At 36.8% G+C, this 19,836-nt stretch overlaps 1 protein-coding gene across 5 annotated transcripts in view; it reads right to left on the bottom strand.

Moving 5' to 3' along the window:
- RUNDC3B (RUN domain containing 3B) overlaps window positions 1-19,836 on the bottom strand; it is a 124,700-nt gene that overhangs the window by 3,120 nt on the left and 101,744 nt on the right. For 3 of the 5 annotated variants that reach the window (XM_074340687.1, XM_074340688.1, XM_074340691.1), the window contains 2 exons: window positions 12,580-12,726; window positions 5,121-5,242 (listed from right to left, as the gene is read on the bottom strand). In XM_074340687.1, the coding sequence (XP_074196788.1) occupies window positions 5,121-5,242; window positions 12,580-12,726 (269 nt within the window). The remainder of the gene's footprint in view (window positions 1-5,120; window positions 5,243-12,579; window positions 12,727-19,836) is intronic. The other 2 variants (XM_074340689.1, XM_074340690.1) reach the window with 1 other exon arrangement.

Raw genomic sequence — 19,836 nt, 5'->3', positions numbered from 1 at the left:
CATCCTAGTGGGCATGCATACCCAAGGAGGCAAAAACCAGAGGGGCTCTGCAGAAGACCAGCATGAGCAAAAGCACAGAGGGGAGCATTAACACCCGAGGGAGGTACGAGCAAGAAATGAGATTAGGGGAATGGGTAAAGGCCACAGAAGGCTTTACAGTTCAGTTAAGGAGCCTGGAAATTATCCTGTAATCGTAATCTGTTTGTACTGTGACTTGAAATCAAGTCTTCTGAATTCAGAAACATTCTTGATCATATTCATTTACTACAGAGCCAGTGAAGCCTTACAGAAATTACTGCAATTCATACTTTCTTATAGAACAACACAGTACCTGGGAAGAAATTTCTAAGAAAAGGAAAAAATCTCCAAGTAGATGAAGCTTGGGGATATATGCAAAGGATTGCTTGTCACATGCCAAGTATATAATTGAAGGTAGAAGAAATTCCTCAGAATAGATAAAATAAATTTTGAAGCAACAAGCAATTGGAGTGACTGATTCATGCATCACACAGGATTCCCATTAAGATGTCAAACATCAATTTGTCATGGAACTATCACCTTTGAAGAAAATCTGTTTAACTTACAGAAGCATTTGATTTAATTGATGAAGAAAATGAATGTATAAATTAGGCAAATAGGAAAGTATCTGCATAAAAAGGTGCAGGATATTTGTTGGTAACTTGAAAGACATCCTTACAACAGTGGAGTATTTTTTTTAGGAAATGGTTCACTGTTGGCAGAAGATGATATTGTGAGGAAAGACAGTCACTGACATTTTGGTTCAAAAAATAATTCAAAAGACATACACTCTGAACATGAAGTTTTTGACAAATGATTCACGTTTATTTTCCTTCTAGAGAACACTGAAATTAATTTTAAAATCCATGCATAAAGTCTCAAAGAAGCAACCAACAATCCGAAAATTAAAAGAAAAACCAATTCATTTATAATAGCAGCTAAAAGAATAAAATATTCAGAAATAAATTTAACCAAAGAAGTGGAAGGGTTGTATACTGACAATGACAAAATATTGCTGTATTTCCCAAACTGATCTACAGATTCAATGTAATCCCCTTCAAAAGTTTAATTCCCCATTTTTTCAGAAATTATAAGTTGATTATAAAATTCATATTGAAATGCAAAGGACCTTGAATAGCCAAAACAATCTTGAAGAAGAACAAAGTTGGAGAACTCACACATCCTGATTTCAAAGCTTACAACAAAGCTACAGTAGTCAGTCTGGGCTTTGAGTAAAGACAACAAGGCACTGGCAGAGACACACAGGCCCATGGGACAGTATTGAGAAGCCAGAAATAAACCCACATGTGATATATTTCAACAAGAGTTCTGGGACCATTCAATGGGGGGAAAGAAGAGTCTTCAACAAATGGACCAGGGTCAACTGAATACCCACATGCCAACGAATAAAGTTGTATGCTTCGATCATACCACACAGAAAAATTAAATCAAAACGGATCGAAGACTTAAATGTAAGATCTAAAAACTATGAAACTCTTAAAGGGAAACAAAGGTGTAAAGATGCATGACCTTGGATTAGGCAATGGTTTCTTTGATATGAGTACAAAAGTACAAGCAACCAAAAGAAAAACTAGATAAACAAGACTTCATCAGAACTTAAAACTGTGAATCAAAGAACACTAGCAAGAAAATGAAAAACAAACCCTTCAGAATGGGAGAAAATATTTGCAAATAATATCTGATAAGGGTCTACTCTCCAGAATACACATAAAGAACTATTAAAACACTACCATAAAAAAACAAACAATGCAATTTTTAAATGGTCAAAGGATCTGAACAGATATTTCTCTGAAGATGATATACAAACAGCCAATAAACACATGAAAAAATGCTCAACATTGTTACTCATTAGGGCAATGCAAATCAAAACCATGAAATTCCACTTCCCACCCACTAGGATGGCTATAATAAAAAAGATAATAACAAGTGTTGGTGAGGGTATGGAGAAACTGAAATCTTCCTACATTGCTGGTGGGATTGTAAAATGGTACACTTCAAAACACAACTTAGCTGGGCCAGCCCAGTGGCTCAGGTGGTTGGAGCTCCATGCTCCTAACGCCAAAGGATGCCAATTCGATTCCCACATAAGCCAGTGCTGGATGGCTCAGTTGGTCGGAGCGCAGGCTCTCAACCACAAGGTTGCCAGTTCGTCTCCTGCAAGGGATGGTGGGCTCCGCCCCCTGCAACTAACAATGGTGGCTGGACCTGGAGTTGGGCTGCGCCCTCCACAACTAAGATTGAAAGGACAACAACTTGACTTGGAAAAAGTCCTGGAGGTACACACTGTTCCCCAATAAAGTCCTGTTCCCCTTTCCCAATAAAAATCTTTAAACAACAACAACAACAACAAAAACAACTTAGCAGTTCTCAAATGGTTAAACATGTGATCCAGCCAATTCCATTCCTGGTATATACTCAAAAGAAGTAAAATATGTTATAAAAACTAGTACATGAATGTTCATAGCAGCATCGTAGTGCAAAAGTAGAAAATTCAAACATCCAACTGATGAATGGATAAACAAATTGTGGTATATTCATATAATGGAATATTATTCAGTCCTAAAAGGGAATGAAGTATTGATAAACGCAGCAACAGAGTTGAACTGTGAAAAGATTATGCTAAGTCAAATAAGCCAAACAAAAAAAGTTACATATTGTATTATTTCATTATATGAATGTTTAGAATAGACAAATCCAGAAAGACAGAAAGCAGATTAGTAGTTACTAAGGGATGGGGTGGGGAGGGATTGGGATTGATTGCTAAGAGGTACAGGGCCTCTTTACTGGGTGACAGCAATGTTCTGGTGACTGTCATATGGTCATGCACTGCCTAGGATGTTCCAGTCAGTGAGTGACCAGCTGCATGGACGACTGTGGTCCCGTAAGATTGTAATGGAGCTGCAAAAAGAATTCCTATTGCCCAGTCATGTCATAGCTGTCATAACGTCTTAGTGCAACACATTACTCATGTGTGTGGTGATGCTGGGGTAAACCTCCTGCGCTGCCAGTCGAATGAAAGTCTAGCACATACAATGACGTGCAGCACATGATACTTGATAATGATCATAAATGGCTATGTTACTGGCTTATGTATTTATTATACTATACTTTTTTCTTATTTTAAAATGTACTCTTTCTACTTATAAAAAATGTTTGCTGTAAAAGAGTATACCACGTTCGGTGGGCAGCCTCACATCTCATGTTTACTGTATCTCTCAATTGTATCATTTTCTCTTGTGCTTGGTTTAATCTCGTGTTGTTTTCTACAGTAACATGCTGTACCGGCTTGTTGCCTAGGAGCAATAGGCTAGACCAGACAGCCTAGGTGTGTAGTAAGCTGTACCATCTAGGTTTGTGTCGGTACACTCTAAGATGTTCGCATAATGACAAATTCACCTAACGACACATTTCTCAGAACGTATCCTCATTGTTAAGAGGTACATGACTGTATACTAAACACCAATGAATTGTACACTTTAAAGTAGTGAATTTTATGTTATGTGAATTATAGTAAAAGAGTTTGTTGCGTTTTTGTTTTTATTTGTATACATTTATTTGAGCCAAATTGAGTACATATATTGGGGAGCAAGATCTCAAACACTCCTAAAACAGGTTTTTAAAAAGTCTAAAACATCTTTTAAAATAAATATTAAAAAATGCTAAGAGATATGGAAATGTATTATAGTTTGTCAGCATTTTATTTTTCTTTTCTTTTTTTGTGGTACATTTTGTGGTACATGTATCTTAAAACCCAAGCATGTTAGATTTGATGAAACACAGTGGTTACTAGTATTAATAGTTACTAGCATGATACTTGTCACACACGAGGGGCTTAATAAAATGCTTCTTGAAAAAAATGACTTCTCACCCTTTTCTAGCAACAATTATAGTGCTGTGATAAGCAGTTTGAATTTTATTCTGATTGTCATTGAGAGCCACTGGAGAATTTTAAGTGGGGGGTATAATAGTTCCTGATTTATGTTTTTAAAGATCACTGATTTCTGTATGGAAAATGGACTATGAGGGGGCAAGAAAGAGAGGTGAAAGACAATGAAAAAGCCATGGCCATAGTCCACCCAGCAGGCTTGCCCAGGTGGCACAGACTTGGGTTGCAGTAATGGGGAGGATGGTGAGTCAATGTATATATCACGTGTTGTATGGAGAGCTGACAGGACTTGCTAATAAACTGACTTACAGTTGTAAGGGGATAAAGTAGAATCTAGGCTAATGCCTATGGTGGAGCCATTTACTGCAATGTGAGAAGACAGGGAAGAAACTGGAGCTGCAGAGGAATTCAGGTTCCCCTGAAGTAAGAAATTATCTGTCTCTCCTGAGCTCTCACTACACAGCAGCAGATGTAGAACTGGGAAGAAGTAGAGAGAAAAGATGTGAGCACCATATCATCATACCAGCAACACTTGTCCAATCCAAAGTCACAGCTCTAGCCTATGCTGGGGGTAGAAAAGAACTTTGAACCAACTAAGCCACTGAAGTTTGAAAATGAATAGGTTGAGTCTTGGAAACTAAAATATAATCATTGAAAGCTGCCTGAAATGTTATGGAATTGGACCAAGATGTTGTTCAAGACGATGCAACCCAATGGAAAGAGTGGTTGATAAGAGCATAGCTGAAAGCAGTAACAGGAAAAATAGAATTCTTATGTTTATTCCCCAAGTTTTTCAGAACACTCAGTAAACAAGGTTCCCAAAAGTGACTCAAGAATGAGGAAGTGGTAAGTTGCATCAATAGCTGCTGAGAAGTTTAAGAGGATGAAGACAGAGAACTGATGTTAGCAATATGGCAGTGATTAACATCACCTTGGTAAAAATCAGTAAATGGTAGAGACACAAAATTGGAGTAGGTAGAAAAGAGTACAGGAAGTGAGGAAATAAACTAAAAATTACAGATAATCTTTCAAGGTTTGCCACAAACACATGAGCAGACCACTTTTAATTATACTGGTAGCTTAATTCTTAACATGCTTCACAGAAATATCACTATTGTTCTTCAGTAATCCTCTGCAATCAAAATATAGATCGTGCAGGAAAAAGTAATATTCAAATAAATTTTTTCCCCCTTACCTTCACTGATTGAATTTAATGTGTCTTGTTTTCCATCTCCTTCTTGTGATGGACCTGGATCCAGTGAACTCTGAGAAAGGCTAACTTCAGCTGATAGCTGGTCAAGACTTTGATAACTCTTTCTGTAAAACAAGAGTAAAATACTACTTGAATTTCTTCTCACAAAAAGAAATAATTTAAAAAGATGTTCTTTAATTTCTTCAATTTATTGAATTTCTAATTAATTACTCCCCAATGTTTCCCCTAAACTTTGTCTTTATTATGGCTACAATATGATCCATTATATAATACTTTTCCCTCTACCATTTTGGAGGTCTATCTGTTTAATTCACTAAAAATGTAAAAGAAAATAATTTTTCAAACAAATTTAAATCTTTACACCAATTTTGATTATCCAGTTGGTCAAGAAATGGGGACTTCTGGTTATTACCTGTTGTCAAAGGAGCAGAAAAATCTACAGAATACTCTTAATGCAGAAACAAAATCAACATATAACGATAATGATCTACTGTCTCCTAAGCACTTCAAAATTCTTCAATGTCTTGATATTTGTACAGATGGTTATTATATAACAATAACAAATTATTATAAATTCCTGTAATTTAGAATGTTAAAAAGTTTTGGGTAATAAAATACCTGTTTGTGTTAATATACCATCAAGATAATTAACCTCCTTTCCTCATCTATTTGCAACTGTGAGCCCATTTTCTATTAAGGAAATTAATTAGAAATAAATTATAATAGAGGAAAAACTCAGTTATAAATGGAAAATAAATGAAGATTTATTATTAAACTGTCCTCATTTGTTTTGTCACATTAAAACCAACTCAAAAGATATATGCAGCTTTGGTATAATTGACATTTCAAGTAAGGGCACAGAATTCATTATTATTTCCAAATATAAACGATCCAGGGAAATGAACATATTTTTTTTAGGTTTTTTAACATGTATTTCCTAAGGTAGTCAAACCCTATCTAATTTCCTAGAAATGTAATATATTCTGTAATATTATAGGAAAGCATATATAGTTTAAATGATTTATTACATAGCTATTCTCTATTCATACTCACAAAAGTAGACATACAAGTTTATCAAATGTATGTATATTCAGTGGGGAGGAAATATACAATAGGTACCTGCATGTTTTTTTCCTCTAAGAAATGAAATGAAGAATGAGGTGGTGGAATAACTACTAGCTTACAAAGCAAACAGTGTTCTCACTTTATAACATGATGACTTTTCAAATGTCGAGATTATAGAAGTTCTTAATTCTATTTTTAAGTAACAGGAAGAGCTATTATTGTAGGAAACTTCTGATAATTATAATACATAATATGTATATGAGCTATACAACATGTAATTTAAAAACGATACCCAATATTTATATAGTTCTTAAAAAATGCTAGGCACTGGTCTATATATTTCATATATATTAACTTATTTAATCCTCACAACTACCCTAAGAGGATGGAATTATTACCATCCCTACTTTATAGTAGAGGAAACTGGGGCAAAAAGAGATTAGATTTGAACCTGGTAGGCTGGCTCTAATTCTGTCCCCTTAACTACTATACTATCTCATCTCTGGAATAGGAAGAAAAGATTTGGCTTCTTCTTTTAGAAGCTATTTTTAAAGAACAGCCTTGCTTGCTGAGATAGACCATATAAACTATACTATATTTAATCAAATCACTGAAAATTTCACTTGATTTCCTTTGAAATCTTATTTACTTAGCTAGAGAGGAAAACAGGAACACAATAATTTAATAAAGGAAATGATAAATAAGCTACTCTTCCAAATTATTTTTCTGTGCCTAATAGGTAGAAGGCTTGCTTTTAAAATTGAATGGTTTAAGGTGAGTTTCTGACACTAACTTTTCATCATAGGAAACTTGTTCATTAATGTTACTGATTTTTAAAAATTATGTATAGAAATTTACACACACAAAAATAGCCAGAATAAGAGATTTAGAATTCAACTGAATATTGTAAGGTCTCACAGCACACATTTACAGTAATCTCAAGGACTGTCACCCACTTGTGGGAGGAAAGCTTGTAAAAGCAGCCCCTAATGATGGCAACACAGAATGAGCTTTCTCATTCTGTATGACCTACTAAAGTTCCTTTTAGAATATCATACTCCAGATCCAAAGTGATTTGGGGGACCTCTCTACCCTTTAACTTGTCACTTTAGTGAAAATCCTAGAGTTTATAGGCTTTCCTTAACCAAATGCCAATGAATATAGGAATAGAATTTGGTAAACAATGATGTTCTGCAGCAGTAATAAAAATTCCAAGTCGAAGTTAAGCACCTTATTCATAAGATATTAAGAACAGTACCAGACAGTATCTTCTTGCCTGAAAACAACTACAGACCCATCACCTAGGAAAAGTCTAGTGCAGCTGCTTTTCACCAATGACAAAGAATAGGTTGGGTTTTCACATTCTCACCTGATTTCCAATGCAACTGGCAACTCCATCCGACAAACATGCTGTTGTCATGGAGTAAAACTAACTGTCTGTGGGAGCTCTGTCTTTCTATCTTATCCTATCTTAGAATTCTAGGCTTATTAACATCACACTGTAAGATTTAAATGTAACCCACCAGACACATCAAACCAATTAACAGTCTATTACTATTTCTCGGGGTAGAATTTTTAAAACAGTAATAGCTTGATCAAAATAAGAACCCAAGACTGTAGAAGTCATGTACTATGACTACATAAAAGTTTATAGTTTATGTCATTACATTGTTAAATATAATTTAAATTAAACTTGGAGGAATTGCATGTCTTGAGCATGAGACATAATAAAATCCACTGCATTCAATATATAACTATTTAAACATTTAAAATAACTCAAATACAAATTTCAACATATAGAATTGGTACCAAATAACGACAAAAGAAAACTGAGCCACAGTCCTGAATTCACTTAGTAGTACATTTTTCTACAACCTTACACTTTGTATCAGTGATCAGAAGTAAGGATATGGATAACCTACATCACTTATTTGCCCAACATACATATTGAGGTCAATAATAATCTACATTATCTGGTAGTTACTGGACAGCAGAGAGTGTGATGCCCAGAAGAAAATAAAAACAAATATACTTGGAATGCACACAAAGAGGCACATGAATGTACTTGAAAACAGATATACTGTTCTTTTTATTCTTGATTTGATTTCATAGAAATATATTTAAGGAACAAAATAAGCATTTGCTGTAACAGAATATCTATATACTCTTAATCTACTAAAATCAATGGAAGGATGCAAAGGAGCCTGAAAGAGAAGGATGTATTTGAGTCAGGTCAAACTTACAAACTGCAAAAGATTTTTGCAGCCTCAGCGCTTTAGGGAGTTCTACTCCAAAAATATTAGAAAGACACACATGGGAAGGAGAACCACTAGTACATTTAAACTGATTATATCTACCACTCAGAAGTCATTAAGAAAAATTAGCTTTAACAGATCATGAAGGGCATATAGAAGCTCATAATTCTCAGTAATTTTGTGAATGATAGCCAAATTGGCAAACAATGATAAATGTGGAACACTGAAAAAGCTTATGTAGAAAATATAAATATGATGACAGTGAATCTGATCTGTTAGGATGGGAATGAGTGGGTTAGACAATAACCTAACAAAATTATATAACCAGTATCTAACCAGCTCATGTGACCAAGACTTTACATATAAAGAAACATATTAAAACAGAACTTACTTGAAACAAAAAGTAATTACTCTCTGTGTGTTAAAGGAATGTACTGTATATACTTATTGTTGCGTTCTTACAGTAGTAAGCCTATTCCTTAAAAATGTTTAACATGATATTCCTATGACTGCAGTAAAAGATATAAAATCCAGCACAACTAATCTTGCCAAGTCTAAATAATCAAGAAATAAATTGGAAATGATATTTTTAAAGTTTTATAAACAGTATAGTAAATGGAAATAATTTTAAGCTTTTCAGTTGTGAAAGGGATCCTTCCACGAGTAGATGACAACATAGCCAAGTTATCTAATGGGTCATTTTAAGAAACAGACAAATGGATAAAGAAAATGTGGTACATACATACAATGGAATAGTATTCAGCCATACAAAGAAAGGAATCTTGCCATTTGCAACAACATGGATGGACCTAGAGGGAATTATGCTAAGTTAAATAAGTCAGACAGAGAAAGACATACCATATGATTTCACTTATATATGGAATCTAAAAAACAAAACAAACAAAACAGAAAAAACTCATAGCTATACAGAACATTTTAATGGTTGCTAGATGAAAGGGGGATTGGGGATATGAGTTAAAAAGGTGAAGGGATTAAGACGTACAAATTGGCAGTAACAAAACAGTCACGGGGATGTAAGAAACAGTCAATAATATTGCAATGACTATGTATGGTGCCAGGTGGGTACTAGACTTAATGGGGAGATCATTTCATAAGTTATATAAATGTCTGTCCACTATTCTGTACACCTGAAACTAATATAACACTGAATGTCAACTGTAATTGAAAATTTTAAAAATTATTTTAAAAAAAGAAATGTAACAAGTTCACAAAATTCATTAAATCAAACGCTCTCCTTCTCAAAGCTAACTGGGAGAATGAATTTACAAAGCTCCTAAAGAAGTAACTATAGACATCCATGGTTATTTATAATAATAACCATATTCTTAGCAGGAAATTGTCAGCTTCTTTCTCCAAATTATCAAGAAAGCTAATGTTCTTTATTAAAGTTGTTTTGGTTACCTCCTCCATAATTTATACCTCCTCAATAAATGTTTGTTGAACTTATTTAAGATATTGGTCAAATTAAGAGGAATTAGCGATCAGGTTAGTTTAAGGGCTTTGGTTTATATTATGAATTTGAAGAGTACAAAAGACTGATGAAAAGACATGACTTGTTGCTAACATGATTTATAGAGCACTACTCTATTCTAAAAATCCAAAACCTCCATTTTTACATGAAAAAGTTGGAATTACTTATTCAGAACAATTGGGGATTGGCTGGTCATTTTAATTTTGCATAGTTTTACAAGTTCTCTAAGAAAGTACAGTTTGGGATGTTGGGTGAGTGTATATTCTCCAAACATGAAAGATACGAGGTTATGTGAGAATACAAACAAAAAGATTATAGTATAAATAAATATTTACTGTGAATCTATTAAGTGCCAGGCAATTTATTACCCCATATGACCCTTATAATTCTTTTTAAATAGGCATTACCCACAGTATTGCATGTGCAGAAACAAAAGGTAAGAGGAAGTGTTAGTATTACACAGCAAGTAAGTAGCAGAGATTCCTTTTAAGTCCTGACTTAACTCTAGGTCCAGTGATCACACTACTACACTCTAGCTGCATACTTTTGCTCAAGGACATTAGTTTGGCAATAGGACCATCTAAAAGGAATATCAACAACTAAGGTCAGGTCAAATTAAGGGATGATGCTGGGAAGGAAAGGGTGTCCCTTCTTAAACTAATAGAGTAACTGTGTCAAGGAGTATAAAGTCTGGATGCACACTTTATGAACAGGCAGTTTCACTGCTTTCTTTTGTCAGACTTCAGTTATATTTGTTGCCACTGTAACACTTTGTAAAATCCAGTCACTATTGTTACATGCAAAGACAAGCTACAAGTAAATCATCCACTTAGACTCCCCATCCGTTCGTTCCTCAATAGCTAACTCTACAGGCAGGCAGGGGTACATGTCTTTTGGCTAAAATATTTAACCTCCCACTATCTAAAGTGACAATGTAGATACTGCAATAAAAAGGCATAGTTATAAGTCTTTTAACTAGTCAGGCTTAAAATGCTAATATTTTTGCAGTTAAAAAAGCAGGAGCATCTCATATGTTATATATAGACAAGATAAGTGTACCAAGTATCGCCATACATTTAGTTTTTCAGTCATTAGGTAGAAATACAAACTCATATTCTTCCATTAAAGTCTTCCATTAATTAAATATGCTACTGAAAGATAAAATTACATACCAGCATAATAAGATACATTCTAGTTATTCATAACTTTCATAAGGGTATAAAAGAGAACTTTTTTCATGGATTAGTCCCAATCCATGACTCAGTTAACACCTTGAAGCAGCATGGTTACTAGATACTGAAGAAGAGTTGTACTGATTTATTTATTTTTTTAATTTAATTTATTTATTTTTAAGGAGGGCACAGCTCACAGTGGCCCATGCGGGGATAGAACTGGCAACCTTGGTGTTATTAGCACCATGCTCTAACCAACTGAGTTAAAGGTGACACCTAAGTTCTACTGATTTATTCTGTAAATAATCTGCTCACATTTCCCTGCTTATCTCTAGCAATCAATGAAAAAAAAAAAGTATTTAAGCCCCTAGGAAAAATTTTAACAAAAAGTTACATTTATTTTGAATTCTAGCGTTGATAAATGAAAAAAACAGAATTCCAGAGTAAAACAGGTGAACATTTTGTCTGTGCTAAAACGTTTCTTGTAAAAATGTATGGCTACTAGTTACCTAGTGATAGTCACTCTAAGAAGCACAGACAGAAGTGTGTTGCTTTGCTAGCGAAATTTAAGAACAAGGGCTCTAAAAGATCAGAGAAAGAAAAAGAGAGAAGGAAAAAGGAAAGAGAGGGAATAAGAGGAAGAAGGGAAAAGGGAAACAAAGGAGAGAAGGAAGGGGAAAGAATAGAAGAGAACGGAGGGAGAGCAGGAAAAACAATCAGAAAATTAGCTGAAGACAGGAAAATAAAGATATTGAAAAAAAAATTATCAAGATTGGAAAGTGCCTAAAAGTCAAAAGACGGTAATAAAATTTACAAGTTCCAAAATGAAGATTACCTAAAAGAAGACAGCCTAAGATTCTGCAGCTCTCTCAAAATGGGGAAACTGTGAGTAAATGACAGTCCTGAACAAAGGGATCAAGAAATAGAAAAGGGGTCTTGTGACCCATAGGTGGAATGATTATATCTTCTGCGGCCTCCAAAAATTAGATTTATTGAAAATAAACAACACTCTTTCACACCCACCAATAACATATAAATATCGTCCTATCATGAGATGGAATTTTGTGTTTTCTAAGTAGCAGGAAAATTAATCCTATGGCTAATACAAACACTAAAGTTAGAATTAAAAAACAGATGGCTCCTGTTTAATAGGAATTCACAGCCTTAACTGAAGGACTGGCTGAACTTTAAATGAAGGAGAAGGAGGTAACTGGTACAACGATGCGTAACAATTTCTCAGATATTTTACTTCCCCAGGGTGCTTTGGCTTCCAAACATTAGCACTTCACTGCCTTAATCTAACCTTACCAAGCCCAAGTAGTCTTAAATCCTTTTGCTCTAAGCTAACAACAAATTCAATTCAGTAAGAAGCATAACTGAGAAACCAAAGTGGATAGCCATATGTTTTGGTACAACTAAATTTTGTAATTAGTTGGAAAAAAAAGTATTACACTTACTCATACCACTGTTTATTGTGTTTTCGGTAAAGCAACGTATCCAAGGCAACAGCATGGACATCCAGAGCTCCTGGGGAAGGCCACTGGTTGGTGAGGTGGGCAGTTAACTCTTGTCTTGATCTTAAATCATTATTCTTTAGCACAGTCCTGTGAATATTAAGATGGTGAGTGCTTTGGTCTTCATTGTTCTGCAATGGCAGAGGAACCTAAGGGTATCAATTCAGGCCCCCCAATTCATCTTTTTTAAATGGTTATGTTAACAAACTGTGAACAAAATTACAGGAAAGGTAGTTGGGGCTTTGACAGTTCTGTTTCCTGCAATATGTGTTTTTCACTCTTTCTCTGCTGGCTACAACAAATATCTTGTGAAATTCAGACCTCCTCTCTTTTCCACAGAGATATTAATAAAGGACTAAAGGACTCAAGCTGCATTTTACATCTTAACTAAAAAACAATGGTGATATGTTAAAGTTACAGCTTATCAGATGCCAGTTAAAATATGAAGGAAGTAAAGATTCCACGTGTGATTTTCTAGCTTAAAAATTCACCAATCTATTCAAGTAATTTAACTCAGTAAACAAACAAAAAACTTTAAATGAATTAAAACTAATGCAGAAAAACATAAAATAAAAAATCCATGAGGTTCTCATAATTGTTTTTGAAGTAACAATAAATTTTCATGAAAATAATTAAGACAGTGACAACTGCATTGAACAATATAATCCACCAGAAAGATTTCAACTACAGAATAAAGCCATTATAACAACTCATGGTTTCCTTTCATTTTTGTAGAATTCTTACTTGTTAATAAGAAATTGCAGAAGAACTAGTTTTTTGCCAAAATTTCTACTTCACAAACCAACTGATCATTGACACAAAATGATGCCCGGACCTGACTAATTGTCACATGGTCCGAACGTCTGGCTAAAGAGACCATCTTGACTTCAGTTATGTTTCAGCTCCTGAGCCCTAAGGTGGAACAATCCCCTGGTCACTTCCCCATGAGACTCGACAGACAACTGCGGAAAAGACCTCAGAACTGTCAAGACCTGAGGAAATGATTCATTTCCCTTACTTCACCTCCGACCAATCAGCTCCCAACATGACCCGCAGTGTCCTGTGATTTTGCTCTGTATAATCTGTAACCTACACGCCATCAGGGAGCCAGGTCCTTGAGCACCAGCTCACGTGTCTCAGGGTTTGATGCCATCTCCTTAGATAAACCTCTACTTTCTTTGTTACAAACTCCTGTTCATGTCTCTACTAGCTTTGATGTGTGCAGGCAAAATGAACCCCTTGAGTTCGGCAACAGTTTAAGATAATTTAAAAGCATAATTCTGTTTGCAAAAGTCTTATTCTACCTCTAAAAAGACTTTAAATTACCACACCGGCTACCTGCACTCTCCAACAGGAGTCTATGACGACTTTAAAGAACCAAGGTTCTGAGCCATCAGCTCAAAAGCAGGAAGTAATACGTGCCTGCCTTTAACTTTCAGAGGTAATAGTCCTGTTGTGGGGTGGCAGTCAGGGGTGTGCTGGCGAGCCAATTCCGCACTAGTCAGCCTGCACAACAGCTCTGGCTGTTAACATGATTCTAACGGAATAACCCCATTTAATATATCTCTAACATGCTACATACAGATATTTCTGATTTTACAGCGTATCTGTGTGCATTTAAAACTATTTGCTCCACTATGTCCACAAAAAATCTTATCTGATGTAAACATTAGCTCATCTCTCAGAATGGGATACAAGTGAAACAGGCAGAAGTCAGTAAGAATGTATCTCATTAAGACAGTCTTTTTGCATAGGTCCAACAATTTCATTTCACTGGAAAAGGAATTAAAAATTTTACATGGATTATTAAGATACTTTAACATCGCTTTTTATGAAAACAGTAAAGATAAGAAAAATTTTAAGAGCAACAGAAAAATCATGTAAAGCAGAAATGGGGATTACTGGCCAGAGATTCTATTATAATAAACTACCATTATACTAGGTTCTCTTAGATTTTTCTCTTTCACATATCCCCTCTCTCTAGGGTCACTAGTGAATGTCACTAGAAAAGTCAATTCCAATGTCATAACCGATTTATAGGAAATATACAGAGCACAATGCAAGAAAGACAGATATGCATCTTTGAGGAAATGACATTGGTAGAATTTGGTTAATGATAACTAACTGAACCTCCAATTTAGAATATAGTCTTTCTGGAAAGTAAAAAGTTTTACACCACATAAAATGGAAACAGGAACTGAAATTTCAAAAAAGATTTTACACCCTCTGTCCATAGAGAATTTTTGCCTAATGACAAATTAAGGCACTGTCTTTAGACTTTTGTGCTTAGAAATCCTAATGATATTGTTTTTTCTGGGAAGCTGCCTGGTCCTCTTTAACAGAAGAGATTTCAGTGTGTTGAATAAGCATAGTTTTCATCCATGCCACATCTGTTTTCCATCTTTAGTGAAGAATGTGGAGACAGTAAATCCTGGCTCTTGACCTACCACTGTGAAAAAGGGAAGTTCCTTGAGAATTCTTGTATAAGGCCCTTTCTTTCACCATTCCAGTATACTAGAGGACAGTCAAGTGAATTAAGATAGGTTAAAAACCCTATCCCTGAATTTTGAATCCTGACTAGTCTATCTCAAGTGATAGACAAAACCGTTTATTCATTCTAACAGTGGAGTCCTGATCAAAATATACCAGCAGAGTGACATTCCTAAAGTTCCTACTTCTGAACCCTCTGAAGTAGCTCAGCCTACCTCTTTCCAGGCCAACTTTTCTAATCTTTCTATCCATTCCATGAGTTATCAATCTAACAAATTCCCTTCACGCTTAAGAGTTGGTTGTGGTTGCTTATATCAAAGAATACTATTACTTACCTTAGAACAAACAAAATATACCTACTTAACTTCAAGACCTACTCAAAGGCAATCCAACTGATGTTAATATGAAGAATGAGGATATTTTTCTCATTTGGCCAAACTTAAAAATAGGGTCATTATTCAATTATTCAACAATTACTGTTATGTCATAGTCAAAAGCAGTAGCAATTAATGGTAAAAGGATGTGGTAATTAGCATTTAACTTTAATTAAAATTCTAATCACAGCTAACATTACTAAACTAATCTAAAAACTGAATCATTCTTTGTGAGTTAGATTTTATGTGTCACTTAAAATACAAGTCAATTTAACATTCTCTCTTTAAGGTAGTAATTCTACAGAAAGATACACTACAAGAAACTTGTTTAATTTATTAAGAAAGTAGCAATAATATATTTATCACAGCTAATTTTAAGAACTTTCTGGTGGTATATACCTCTAAATTGCGACCGTGTTTCCCAAAAATAAGAGCTAGCCAGACAATCAGCTCTAATGCATATTTTGGAGCAAAAATTAATATAAGACTCAGTCTTATTTTACTATAAACCCAGTCTTACATAATATATATTATAATATAATACTGGATCTTACATTAATTTTTTTCCAAAAGACGTATTAGAACTGATTGCCCAACTAGATCTTATTTTTGGGAAACAGGGTAGATAGTCAGCTAATTTCTCTTCAGATTCTCAATAAGAATTATTCAGGAATTTGGCCACAAAAAACCCATAATTCAATCTTTTATCTCCCCAGTTTTACTGAGATATAATTGACAATTTTAAATTGTATACATTGAGATTTCTAGTCAAGATGGTGGAATAGGAAAATGCTGTGCTTACCTCTTCTCATGACCACATCAAAATTACAACTAAACTACAGAACAACCAGTATTGAGAATCACTTGAAATCTAGCTGAACTGAAGCCCTACAACTAAACACATACAGAAGAAGCTATCTTGAGACTAGTAGGAGGGGCTGAGATGTGGAATGGGCTGGTCCCACACCCATATGTGACCATTAAAAATTGGGAGGGATACCTTAGCTGGGGAAGTCCCCCCCAGAGAATTGAGGGGTCCCCAGCCCCATGCCAGGCTCCCCAGTTGAGGGTTCCAGTGCTGGGGAGAGAAGTCTCCATGACTTCTGGCTATGAAAACCAGCAGAGACTGTGGCTGAGTGAGACAAGGGTGGCTGGAGTCCCAGATGTTCCTCTTAAAAATGCCCATGCATGGACTTACTTCTGATGGACTTACTTACTCTGAGCTCCAGTGCTGGGGCAGAAGCTCAAAAGGTGCCAGGGACATATAGGGAGGAACTGAATTGTCTCATTTCAGGACGAGGGTTGGAGGCACAGATTTTTTCCAGGGGGAAGAGCTGGCGGAGCCACTGTTTCTTTATTGAGTCTTCCCCTGTCCCAGCATGCAGACACGGGCTGCCACCATATCAGGGTCTCCATCAACCTACCTAACACCATTCCTTCATCCCACCCTGCTAATTCCCTGAGTCCCTGCCCACTCTAACTTTTGGGCACTCCCAAGCTGCTCCCAGTGGCTTTTCCATACAAATGGTCTGTCTTGGGTCATGCACTGGACTTTCCTAAAATCTCTCAAAGGTTCACAAAACCCAAAGCAGCAGCATCTGGCTTTGGCATGTCCTGTATCTCTGTTTGAGCAGCCCTAAGCCTGGCACTAGCAAAGCCAGCCTCAGTTCATGGCTTGGCCTCTCAAGTCACCTTCAAGCCCAGTGCAGGTGGCAGCCATCTGTGGACTGCTTTATGGCTCATGCCAGGTGGCCCCAGGCAGGGCACAAGCTACAGCTGAACTTGTCCTGCTACAGTTTCCCTCCCAGGAGGTCCCAGGGCTGACACACCTGGTGACCAGATTTGGATCCAGTCACCTCCAAGGAGGACATACCCAAAGGGCAAACTAGGCAGACACCAGAGCCCCGCTAGAGTGAACCTGGTAGGATCAGCCTTACACAACAGCTCCTCCATTGTAGACACAGCCAGTCCTCACAACCAATCAGCTTGAGGGTCAATTCCTCCCACTGATGTGCAAACAGCAACCAAGATTCAACTGCAACAGGAGGGCACACACAACCCACACATGGGACACACCTGGAGCACCCAGCTCTGGTGACCAGGGAGACTGTGCCATTGAGTCCCACAGGACACCTACTACATAAGGTCACTCTACAAAGACCAGCAGACATAGCAGTCCTACCTAAAATATAGAAACAAACACAGGGAGGCAGCCAAATGGGAAGACAAAGAAACACATCCCAAATGAAGAAACAGAACAAAGCTCCAGAAAAAGAATTAAACAAAATGGAGACAAGGAATCTATAGACACAGAATTCAAAACACTGGTTATAAGGATGCTCAATGATCTCAGTGAGAACTTTGACAAAGAAATAGAAAACATAAAAACTGAGACAGAAAACATAAAAAGAACCAGTCAAAAATAAAGAATACAGTAACTGAAAAGAAGAATACATTAGGGGGAATCAACAGTACATTAGAGGAAACAGAGGATCAAATCAGTGACTTGGAAGATAAGGTAGCAGAACACACCCAATCAGAACAGCAAAAAAAAGAAAATGAAAAAAAAAAAGAATTTAAAAAATGAGGATAGTTTTAGGGGCCTTTGATCAAGTGTACCAACACTTACATCATAGAGGTACCAGAAAAAGAAGAGAGAAAGCAAGGAATTGAAATCCTATTTGAAGAAATAGTAGAAAACTTCCCTAGCCTGAGGCCCACACGAAGACACATCATAATTAAAATGCCACAACCACAAGGTTGCCAGTTCAATTCCTCAAGTCCCGCAGGGGATGGTGGGCAGCGACCCCTGCAACTAAGATTGAACATGGCACCTTGAGCTGAGCTGCCTCCCAGATGGCTCAGTTGGTTGGAGCGCATCCTCTCAACCACAAGGTTGCCAGTTCAATTCCTCAAGTCCCGCAGGGGATGGTGGGCAGCGACCCCTGCAACTAAGATTGAACATGGCACCTTGAGCTGAGCTAACAAAGAGAGAATCTTAAAAGCAGCAAGAGAAAAGCAGTTAGTTACCTAAAAGGAGCTCCCATAAGGTTGTCAGCTGATTCCTCAACAAGCTTTGCACACCAGAAGGGACTGGCAGGAAATATTCAAAGTGTTGAGCTGCTGCTGAGCTCCCGTATGGCTCAGTTGGTTGGAGCGCGCCCTCTCAACCGCAAGGTTGCCAGTTCAATACCTCGAGCCCCGCAAGGGATGGTGGGCTCCGCCCCCTGCAACTAAAGATTGACCACGGCACCTTGAGCTGAGCTGAAAGAAAGGAGCTACAACCAAGATTACCCTACCCAGCAAAGCTATCATTTAGAATTGAAGGACAGATAAAGAGCTTCCCAGACAAGAAAAAGTTAAAGGAGTTCTTCACCACCAAACCAGTATTACAAGGTATCTTAGAGGGACTTCTTTAAGACACACACACAAAAAAGATTAAAAAATGAGTAATAAAATTACAATAACTACATATTTATCAATAATTACTTTCAATGTAAATGCATTAAATGCTCCAATTAAAAATAAGGTGGCTGAGACCCGGTGGCTCAGGCAGTTGGAGCTCCGTGCTCCTAACTCCAAAGGCTGCCGGTTTGATTCCCACATGGGCCAGTGAGCTCTCAGCCACAAGGTTGCCGGTTCAATTCCTTGAGCCCCGCAGGGGATGGTGGGCTCCGCCCCCTGCAACTAAGATTGAACATGGCACCTTGAGCTGAGCTGCGCCCCAGATGGCTCAGTTGGTTGGAGCGTGGGCTCTCAACCACAAGGTTGCCAGTTCAATTCCTCGAGCCCCGCAAGGGATGGTGGGCAGCACCCCCTGCAACTAAGATTGAACATGGCACCTTGAGCTAAGCTGCTGCTGAGCTCCTGAATGGCTCAGTTGGTTGGAGCGCATCCTCTCAACCACAAGGTTGCCAGTTCGACTCCCACAAGGGATGGTGGGCTGCGCCCCCTGCAACTAGCAATGGCAACTGAACCTGGAGCTGAGCTGCGCCCTCCACAACTAAGACTGAAAGGACAACAACTTGAAGCTGAACAGCACCTTCCACAACTAAGATTGAGAAGACAGCAACTTGACTTGGGAAAAAAAAAAAAAAGAGGTCCTGGAAGTACACACTGTTCCCCAGTGGGGTCCTGTTCCCCTTCTCCAATAAAAAAAAAAATCTAAAGAAATCTAAAAAAATAAATAAATAAAATAAAAAATAAAAATAAGGTGGTTGAATGGATAAGAAAATAAAACTCTTACATATGCTACCTACAATAGACTCACCTCAGATCAAGAGACACACACAGACTGAAAGCAAAGGGATGGGAAAAATATATTTCATGAAAATGA

This window comes from Rhinolophus sinicus, linkage group LG09 (assembly GCF_036562045.2).
Source record: "Rhinolophus sinicus isolate RSC01 linkage group LG09, ASM3656204v1, whole genome shotgun sequence".
In the NCBI taxonomy this organism is placed as follows: Eukaryota; Metazoa; Chordata; class Mammalia; order Chiroptera; family Rhinolophidae; genus Rhinolophus; species Rhinolophus sinicus.
The sequence above is the reverse complement of the archived record's forward strand: the minus strand, read 5'-3'. Positions and strand labels throughout refer to the sequence as shown.